Source organism: Dermacentor andersoni, chromosome 4, assembly GCF_023375885.2.
Source record: "Dermacentor andersoni chromosome 4, qqDerAnde1_hic_scaffold, whole genome shotgun sequence".
In the NCBI taxonomy this organism is placed as follows: domain Eukaryota; kingdom Metazoa; phylum Arthropoda; class Arachnida; order Ixodida; family Ixodidae; genus Dermacentor; species Dermacentor andersoni.
The window spans coordinates 66502430-66513617 of NC_092817.1; the positions used below are offsets into that span (position 1 = coordinate 66502430).

Genomic DNA, 11188 nt, shown 5'->3' on the forward strand with positions numbered 1-11188 from the left:
TCGGGATTGGTTTCTGCAACTCTTAAAAGCGGCCAAAGAGGACGCACGAAGACGTTTGGTGCGTCATCATCATCATCAGTAATAGTGTACAAGAATCCTAGAATTCTAGGTAATTGAAAAGAAAAAAGAAGGGGCGGAGCTTGTCCATCTGTGGTTTGTCCTTGCCGCTGCTTGCGAAGTCTGCGGAATTCGATGTTCGCCTAGTTGACACGCTTTTGAGGACGGCGAGCATACGGCGAGGCAGAAAAAATGGTGCGAGCCTGGTACATGGACGACGACTTGTCGACCGACCAACGAGAGGAACATCAACTGGACCCACCTGTGCCGGTGGCCTTGGACGAAATTCGTGAGAAGAGCGGAGTACTCTACTGGAAGGTATGTGGGAGCTAGAAAAGCTTTTTTGATGGTAGCTTGACATGTTATCGGCAGCAAACACGGACTTTGATGTGAGGAGTGATATCGTGTGTTACAGCACAGGGACTGTTAGAGATATGCCGTAGCAGCTGCATTCGGCATAATTTTGACAGCCGAAGTTCTTACTTTGCTTTCTTTTCCTATCGGAATATGGCTGCCCTGGCAGTCGAGTCCGTGCTGCGTATTTATAATTGCTAGTGCGTACAGCGGGGCGTGGCACTTACGGAGACGCCGACGTGTTCTCGTGTTGAGCAGCAGAACACCAGAGACCCGCCGTGGTTGCTCAGTGGCTATGGTGTTGGGCTGCTGAGGACGAGGTCGCGGGATCGAATCCCGGCCACGGCGGCCGCATTTCGATGGGGGCGAAATGCGAAAACACCCGTGCACTTAGATTTAAGTGCACGTTAAAGAACCCAGGTGGTCAAAATTTCCATAGTCCTCCACTACGGCGTGCCTCATAATCAGAAAGTGGTTTGGCACGTAAAACTGCATAATTTAATTTTTAGTTATATTGCGCGCAGTCGAAAAGTATGCATAGCTGTGCAACCGACTACATGACTGCATTTGAGCAGAATCGTGCAGTGGCACCAACACCGGAAGCTTGGCCGAATACGCAACTTGAAAGAAGTGGAAGTGAAACCCCGTGAACACAGTCCTTACAGCTGTTTTTCTTGTCTTTTGTGTTGCGCTGTGGTTGCAGGATTGAAGTCTCAACTCTCCGAGCTTTCCATTCTATCAAGTAGCGTGTCCATGTAGTTACTTTGTGCTTGCGATTTCCAGTTGAATGCCGACACATACGAGAAGGATGGCGAACTCGAGAAGATCAGGAAAGAGCGAGGATACTCGTACACAGATGTCATCGAGATATCCAAGGACAAACTACCGAACTATGAGGAAAAGGTATTTTGGCACCTCTCTCAAGGATATATATTTTGAATTTGCTGCTACAAATAGACGTTAAGGAATCGTGTGGCCCTGATAATTTATCAAGAACTTTCCTCAAGCGATACAATGTCAGATGTCTCCCTTCCTGCATAAAATTTTCAGTGCATCACTTGAAACGGCAGTGCTTCCTACGGACTGGTTGTGCGCAGAGGTTGTGCCAATTCACAAAGGTGGAAACGAGCAGCTTCTGGACACATACAGGCCAATATCCCTAACCAGCACATGTTGCAAACTAATGGAACATATAATAAATAAGGCTATCGAAACTTATCTAGAATAAAATAACCTATTATACTTCATCCAACACAGCTTCAGGCAAGGGCTTTCAATTGTTACTCAACTTTTAGAAATTATACATGACTTTGCTGTAATAATCGATTCAATACTGCAAGCTGATGCAACTTTTGTTGATTTTTCAAAGGCTTTCGACCGTGTTCCACACACTTGCTTATCTTCGAACTCAAATCAATTGGTATTAATTCCAAGATTGTTTCATGGATTGAAGCCTACCTCTCGAATCGGTCCCAGTTTGTTAACATAAATAATACTGAATCAGACCATCTTGATCTTATTTCCGGTGTACCACAGGGATCGGTTCTGGGGCCAACTCTGTTTCTTGTGTATATTAACGACTTGTATACATGTATGCAACCAGGGGTTACAATAAGGCTTTTTGCGGATGACTGCGTCATGTACACACCTGTTAAAACAGTCGATGAACAGACGAAGCTTAACAAGTCTCTACAAAACATCGTTATTTGGTGAAAAAAATGGGGCATGCAAATTAACACACAGAAAACTATGTGTATGACTGTAACACATAAAAAGAGCCCTTAAATTTACATCTAAATTAATTAATACTTCGTTGGAACGAGTAGACTCAGTCAAATATCTAGGTGTCACAATAACAAGGTTGTTGAAATGGGACGTACATATCAATAACGTTTGCGCATCTGCATTCAAACAATTAGATTTTTACGAAGGAAGCTAGTGACAGCCCCCACCTCAGTGAAATTAGCTGCTTATAAAACTCTGGTTAGGCCAATATTAGAATACTGCAGCATAGTATGGAACCTGCATCAAAAATATTTAAACTTGGCATTATAATAGATACAAAGCAGGGAGCTTAGATTCATATACACAAAGTATTCAAGTAGTACGGCAGCTTAACTGTGTTTCGCACACATGCAGGCATACCAACACTTGCTGGTCGGAGAAGGCTGGTGGAGTTGCTTTGTCTTCTTTACCAGGACCTAATAAACTTAACAAAATCGGACTACTCGGTGTCCCCCAGACGTCACTCCAGTCGAACTAACCATGATAAATGTATTTATTAGACCATTTTTTTCACGTTGCAGCACACTAAAATACTCTTTTTTTCCTTCAACAATAGATATGTGGAATTCCCTCCCAAGTGAAATTGTTTGCTCACAATCTGTGCACTCATTCGTGTCGCCACTCGAATTGCACCTCGAGTCATTATCGGAATGATGAACGCATTGTGGTCGTCTTGGCTGAGCGTTCTAAAAAAATTTATCAATGACGTATGGCCCTGCCCCAACTTCCACATGCGCCGGTGTCCATACGTTCTTTCGTACTTTTCTTCGCTTGGTTCTTGCTCACGTTTGTCCATTGGATGGTATGTTAATATACATTACACTTAGTACTGTTTGTACATTACACGGCACACTCAATGTGCATTTTTTTCCCCTGTATTAACTGCTTCTTACACTTTACATGGCGTACGCACTATATAGTGTGTTTTTGTTTTCTTGTATTTACTTCTTGCTTACATGGCGCGTCGATTTTAACCATTGCCTTTTTGTTTGAGTTTGCTGCAAACCCCTCTATGACAAAGCGTTACACCTGTACTGTTTGTATGTCCACTCCTGTATGAGCCTTTCAAGGCTTACAGTATTGATAAATAAATAAATATGTGACTGAGCATTCCCTACCCAGCATCTATATGCACTGCTCCCGTGATGCAATAAAAACAAGTTTAAAGCGAGAAATGTGTGTATCACTGCTTACCAGCATCACTACGTATTTATTTTTAGGAGAAGAGGAGTTTTGACATTGCTTACTGTTCATTTCTATATTTCTGCTATAATACATATGTATTTGCACCATGGGGTGGTAGCATGTGCATTTCATCATGGAAAAGTCTTCATGAATGCAACATTACATTTAGTGTGAAACACTCATTGTTTAATCAAACAAACATTGTCACTGAAGCCACACTTCTGCTGAATGGATTAACTTTGCAATCAAATTTGTTTTCTGCATGGGATACTCAACTGACTTTGCCTTACTTTGTCAGCCAGAGTGTCTCGTTAGCTAAATTGTGTGTAGTAGGCATTGTTGGCCTTTCCTTATTGCTCGTGAAAAGCTATGTGTTAAACAGGCAACAAGTCATGCACACCAACCTGTCTCCAAATTTATTACAGCTAACAGAGGTGTACTTCAAGGGTCATTACATGGCCCGCTGTTATTCTTGCATTATGTAAGTGACCTCACTAATTGCTTTACTAAAACTTGAGCTCTCTTGTATACCGATGACGCCAATCCTGGCTACCGACTAGTCTATCATTTCTCTTAAGTCTCGAATTATATCGGACTATTGATAAACATCATTTCCGTGATTTTACTACAAGGTGTTAGTATGACCATTGGTGTATATTCTAATGAATGCTCGCAACTACAAAGTATAATTAAACCTTTATTTAGTCTGCAGTGTTGTGTCACACTTTTTTTTTTCCTGCTATAGCATGGATCAAATTGCTGATTGCAAGCACAGGTACGAGTTACTTATTTGCTGCAGTCATTACTAGAAAGGAGGGCTAATTCCTTCACCATTGGAGATGCCACGCAAACCACCGAACATGTCGGAGAAATGTGGTAGTGCTTTAGTAAAATGGTTGTGTGAAGCAATACTCTGCAGACTATAGTGAAGTGGAACCACATTACGTTATCAGAGGGTGTGGTTTACCCAACAACTGATTGTCTTTTTTCTCTTGTCACCATGGGACATAATTAACAAAAAAAGGTCTTTTACACAAATGTGTAAGCTGTGGCTGAAGGGGAAAGGGAGAAGGCAGGAAGGAAATGTTGCTTGCAGACACTGGTTGAGGCAATTGAAAAGAGCGTCCGTGTGGGATAAGTTAAGGCTAAACCCCACGAGTGTGATATTGTGTGCAACAGCTTCGAGTGACGGATCGAGCCGTTGCTTGAACAGATCGCTCGGTTCTGCAAATCTAGAATTTGTCGCTCGTCGCCTGGAAGTGCTATGAGAAACTAGCTAATAGCGTGAAGCTGGAACTGGAGGTACAGGCGCCCAAATCTTTAACTGGTGTGCACGAGCGGCGACTTTTTCGTGCATCAGCGCTGTATAATGGGGCGAGCTTGGAAACAGCCTAGCAGACGATGGGCCCAGCTGAGCGCGCTTTGTCCGCATGCGTTTAGCCTCGAACTGTTTCCAGCCTCGCCCCGTCATACGGTGCTGACGCACAGAAAAGTCGCCGCTCGCGCACGCCAGTTAAAGATTTGGGCGCCTATACATCACTCGAGTACTACCGACTGTGGCACAGCGTGAGCAAACGATTGAAATTTTATAGTGCAAAGATAAGAACCTACTGGAAGACATTCAGAAATATTTTATGCTGCTTTTTACAATCAAACACATCAACTTAAGTTAATAAAGCACGCATCATGCTAGTTTTGGCGCCTATATTGCTGCCCTCGTATCGACAACACCGGGGAGACGTTGCTCGAAGTCATCGCTTGCATGGGGTAAGACTTGTAGGTGACGAGTGAATGCGACAGCCATCTCCATCGCGTTGCTTGTCGGCGTCGCGCTCAAGATCGCTTGCATGGGGTTTATACTTTACTTATCTGTTTGCACCATTGCTTAACATAATTTTTTTGCTTCTGTCTCTGCTTTTACCTAGCCCATTTCAAAAATAATTGTGGTGTAACACTCCTTGAACAACATTCGGTGTCAGAATAATACTCAAGGCATGATCCCATTTCAATAGGTGAACTTTGTTTCCACTCTGCTATACATTTATTTAAGCCATATTAATTACTGCATAAAAACATGAGGTAATAATTTTGCATCTAACTTCGCTACAACCAAGCCATCCAAATTTGAACATTTAGCCTGTTTTATAGTAATGCCTGTGTACTTTGTGATCGAAGATTATTACCAATTGATGATTCAGTCAAGGATCTGGTTCCTGTAAACACTTTTTTATCAGTTCTCTCATTAAAGGGACACTAAAAAGAATAAGAAGTGGAGCTGTATTAGTAAATTACCTAGTACCAAGAAAGCTATTCTTACCATGAGAAGGAGTAAGACAGAAAAGATGCGAAAATGAAAGCACTGGTGGTAAGGCCGCCTTAAAGCTACCGCACCAGCTCGCCATGTTATGAATTTTTACATTTGCTTGGGCCTAGTTCATTTTTATTGGTAAATATTGACTGCGTTGTAGTATTCTACAGGAGCCAAAGACTGAACTTGGCCAGTTTCTAGAACTGTCACTGAGCCTCAGTGGCCGGAATACAGGAAAATACTTCGAAATATGTGATATCCTAATGATGTACTGCTGCTTTGATTTCGGCGTGAAACTGAGGAGATGGAACTTTTACCTTCATTTTCTCTTATAATCAACCTATCCCCACAAAATTAATAAACATGGAGTTCTGAAAGAATGCTTCACAACTCTAAAGTGTTTCTATTTAATGTTTCTTTAACACAAATCAAACCAGATTAGTGAGCTAAGCAATTTCCTATGATGGGTACTAATTGCAGAAAGCAAGCTGCATACTTTTCAGCATTGTCATTGATTACTTTCTTATTATGTTTTCATATTAGGTGCTTTTTAAGAAGCATAATCTTGCTAGGTAGCCAATTTATGATGTATAGTGATTTCTATTTTGTTATATTTATTTAGTTTTCATCACAATCTGCATTTCATTATTGCTGTCTTTTTATACAACCTGTGAGCGTTGCCATTATTTTCTGTATTTCGTGAGGTGCCTAACTGCTGACATACTTTGCTGTATAGTTTGCGATTCTTTGTTACTCTCACAGTTTGCGTGTTGAATATTTTCTACTCGACATTCGTATTTATCTTTGCTGTCGTTAGTTCTTTAATTCCATACTTTAACTGACAGGCAGTCCTCAAACAACTCTCAATCACTAGGTCCTCCTCCTATATATTTATGTATGAATGCATGACATTGGTTTACCTGAATAAATTAACTGAATACAAAAAATTGATAACTAAGAAGTTGGCAGTTATTCTTTTGCCAGTTTAGCTGTTTAGTGGCTTCACAAAAAAAATGTTTGGCTGTTGAGCAATGGCAAACTAGTGCCATGCCATGCATGCCATACAAGTAACTTTGTATGCTTAACTGCTTGAAATACTTTGTCAGATAAAGACATTCTTCCAAGAGCATCTGCACTCCGATGAGGAGATCCGCTTTGTCCTGGCTGGGAGTGGCTACTTTGATGTTCGAGATTGCAATGACAAGTGGATAAGGATTGAGGTTACCAAAGGAGACCTCCTTGTTTTGCCTGCTGGAATCTACCACAGATTCACTCTTGACAAGCAGGTATGTGAGTGAAACAAAAAGCATGCTTACCTGTGCCGTTGTGCTTAGCATTTGTGCTTGAAGTTAATTTCAGTGATGACACTGGTTTCGAGATATTATTTCCCATATTGGGTGGAATGAAATAGATGGTGTACTAGTTACTTTTGAGCTTTAATGCATAAAACAGCATTTTGTTAAGAAAAAGTAAGTGGAACAGTGCATTTTTACTGCAAGTTTGATGGCGCATATCTCCAAACTAGCATCATTCTGGAAATTAATTTCAAGTGGGTATGCCTTGTGAACTCACTGGCTGCAATTTGTAAATTGCATGTGCCGCAAAGTAAATAATTCAAAAGATAATTTGTGGATTTTTGTTAAATAGTTGAATGTGTGTTAAGATTTCTTGTGCAAGTAATGTCCGCCTCTGATAATCTTGTTTAAGGACTAGAATTTGCTATCTGCAACAGGCTGTTTTTAAAGTACCGTTGCAAACAGTCCATCATTATGACACCATGGTCATCCATTAATATCCTTGCTGTAACACTTCTTTAGTAGAAATACTTATGACAGCTTCTTTGCTTACATCTGCCCTTGTATAATGGTTGCTAGCTGGGCTAGTTGGTTGTTAAGTTGGGCTAGTTGGCTAGCTGGGCTAGTTGCAACTGATGTAACAGCGTGAAACATCTTTTTTCCCTTTCCTAATGGCGTTTTGTACATATACACCGCATAGCATCGACAGTAGAATAAAGATCGAAGTAAGTGCTCTTTTCACTCAGTCTCTATTGTTGTCCCTTCCGTATGTTTCGCGCTGTTACATAAGTTGCCCTTGTATCACTCATGCCTTTCACCAAGTTTGTTCTTCTGCCCTTGGTCTCCTGCATCGACGACCATGACACATTATACTAATTTGTACATGGTGGGATACCTAAATTATGACATTCTCGTAGGTTTGCATTTGAACAGGCCTGATTTTCGACTTGCTATCTCAGCATTATCCTTGCACTATGTGGTTGTGCTTTCCTAAGCGGCCAGTTGAATTATTTACAATGAAACAGAAGTGGAGACATAAGCTCCTTGCCTCACAGGAGCACATAGGTGATGGCATACTTCCGAGGCATGCGTGGTCCACAGTCTGTGTTTTCTCATAGTGATTCAAATCTTCATTTGAACTTCTGCTTAAAGGAAAACTTGACTGAATATCAGTTGCTAGATTATCCATCTTGAAACTTAGCAATGTCTCTTATTAAAAAAAAATATTATTTACGTGACGGAAAGAAACTGCAGATGAGGGGACGGCATAATTTTTCTGCAATTCATGTAGGCCATGGTGACATGGGGTTTTCTGTGTACTAGTTGCACCAGCCACCTCACAGACCATTTTCTACTGTGCACTATCATCTGTTTTTAGTCTGAAAGCTGCACAGAGAAGGCACCCCATTCTTGTCATGAGTAGAGTCGCTAGAAAAACAAGTTTTCATAGTAGTGCAGAGGCTGCCCCTTCAGCTATCAACAGGGAACAGCGACTTCCATAGGACTTCCAAGCTGCCGCTCTCACAGCGTTGAGAAACTGTATCCAGATTTGCGTTCGTTAAAGTTTGTGGTATGGTTTGTGACTACTTTCTTCACACGCTATTTGCAGTGGTATGTCATTGTACCAACAGCCCTGGCTAACCACTATTTTGATATTGTTTTAACAATTTTATTGGTATGGGCGGCTTGAAGTTTTCCATGACCTTTAATGTGCCAAGTGAACGGTCAGCAGGACTATGTTGTGTTGCTGCATGGCACAAGTAATCTGGCGAGTAGTTGCGAGTTTATATGTACCTTGGTGCCAAAACTTCGCTCTATCATGTCTTCTTAATCCTCTGCCTGATGTTTCAATAACACTTGTTGGGCGAGTTGGTTCATACTGCAAGAAAATAAGTGGACTGCACGTAATTCAAGAAAAGAACATAGTAAGAGACATGGACAAGAATCCATGACCCTTACTATGTCCTTGTCTTGTATTCCATGCAGTCTATTAATTTTGTCGCTGCCTGATGTTGCATGCACCAAGAGCCTGCCAAACAAAGTGCTAGTGAAAATTAACTAATACAAACATGTTAAATTTTCACTGCATCTAAATTGGCTTACAACCATGTGAAGACATGACTGCCGCATGTGCATCTGAAACAAGCTGTGATTGAGCACTAGTGGTAAAGTTGTTGCCCAAGTTTCTCTATTGATTGAGTGTGACATCGCTATTCTCAGCCCTTGCAGCTGTCGCATTATAATGCTAGGTGACCTTATGGGATAACGCCTGTGTGCTGCATAGTGTATCACAGCGCATTATAATGTGTAAACATCCCACCCAAACAAGATTTTGCATTCGGGAAGGGAGGGAGGGAGGAGGAAATGGCATGCATTTGCCTACATTGTTGCATCGTGCACGCTTTAATACTAAACAATTATTTACCTTCAGACACTTCACACAAGCAGCAAACTGGGAACAGCAGAAACTGACAATTGTTTTTAGGTCCCAGTGAGTTTTTCAGCGCTTGTGCTGCTGCCAATATTGTCTGCTTCAGAAACTTATCTGAATAAACTTGCTGGAAGCAAGTACCCTTCTGTACTTCTGGGATGTGGCATTTTCCCTATCAAAATTGATTTTTATCAATCTTATGCCACTCCATCTTTCAACATATTTCAAGTGTATTCACTAGCAGGATTTATTTTTTGAAAAGCTTGGCACAACATTCTCAAAATTTTAGAGCGAGTCCGAATTTGTAAATGTTTCGAAAAGTATGGGGGAGTAGAACACCGCTTTTTCTAAGTGCCTTTGTCCCAGTCACTTAATGTGATTTCTTTTAAACCATTCAGTGGTTTGGCTTTGCCAGTTAGCCTGTTGCTGCACCTACATTTTTCGCAGCCCTTTCCTTAAGATTCTTCAGTGCACACAAAAACAATGCTCAACTGCATTCTCAAATAGTTGCGTATTCAGGTGTGCCTTTCCGAGCGTGCGCACTGCGGCAACTTTGCCCACAGCCCATTGAAAGTGCATTGGGCAATCGTCACCTGAATAGCTCAGGCTAAATCTAGCCAAGGAGGCAGGAAACAACAACAAAAAGTTTACTCCTCACGTGTGGGTGTTTTGAGATGGGGACGAAGTTCTTTTGCTGAATTCAGTGGAGCCGCAAGGCATATCGTGTATGTGTGTCCGGTAATCTTTCCCTTCCACAATGCAATAAAAAGGGGAAAGAAAGGTAAAAAATGTTTTGGTTTCATGGTCTCTGTCAGTAACCTGACAGAGACCAGACAGGGCATGAAGACATGAAGGTCTAAGCAACGGGAGTTGCAGCAAATGGTAGAGTAAGTTTGCCAATAAATGACGAAGATGGCATTTGCGTCCCTGTGGCATGCACTGTGCAACGTGTACTGGCCGGTGTTTGGGAGCCTTATGCCGCAACAAACCATGTGATTGGCACAAGCCATTGGGAGCGCAAGCAGCAATAGGAAATGGAATGCGATACTCTAAACTTGTTTTCCAAGTGACTCTAGTCACGAGCGCAGACATGGCGGTGCAAAGAGGGAGCACCAGCAAGTTCTCTTGTAGGGAATTGCCCGAGCTGCATTTTTGTGGAAATGCAATGCAACCTAATCAACTTCATTAACTATGGTTTACCAATTGCAAACAGCACACGTTGTTATGGAGTTAGTACCACATTTTCACGAAACACCCATCTACTTAGATTTGGATGCACGTTAAAGAACACCAGGTGGTCCACATTATTCCGGAGTCCCCTACTACGGCATGCCTCATAATAAAAATGTGGTTTTAGCATCGAAAACCCCATAATTAGATTTCTTGTTTTACCATATTTTCATACTGGCTTGACCAATCCTGTTCTATGTTACGTAATCTCATCCAAAAAAAAGGTCTTTGGTAAGGGCAACACCTTGAACACTAATCGTTACCACTATGCCTTTAACATTTGCCTTTATTTCTCCCTTTAAAGAGGTACAGGCATGACATTTTCAATTTTTTAATGTTATATGAAGGTTCAAGCCTTTTAAACCTTAGAAAAAAAAAAATTGTGGATAGCGTCTGAAAACCCTAAACTCGCTATAACTTGTTTCTACGAACCAGTTTCGGTATCGAGGTGAATGTGTTGCGATGTCATGGTGCAATGACTTGCTCTATTCCTGTGATCACTGTGGCTGCCAGACATGAGAGTAGCCAAAAGGAAGGGGTGCA

The 11188-nt window shown here is 41.5% G+C and overlaps 1 protein-coding gene across 1 annotated transcript in view; it reads left to right on the forward strand.

Moving 5' to 3' along the window:
- Positions 1–136: 136 nt before the first annotated feature.
- The window catches only part of Adi1 (acireductone dioxygenase 1), an 11621-nt gene continuing 569 nt past the window's right edge, over positions 137–11188 (forward strand). The window contains exons 1-3 of the mRNA XM_050183122.3: positions 137–375; positions 1195–1314; positions 6796–6975. Of these exons, the coding sequence (XP_050039079.1) occupies positions 250–375; positions 1195–1314; positions 6796–6975 (426 nt within the window). The 5' untranslated portion in view covers positions 137–249. The remainder of the gene's footprint in view (positions 376–1194; positions 1315–6795; positions 6976–11188) is intronic.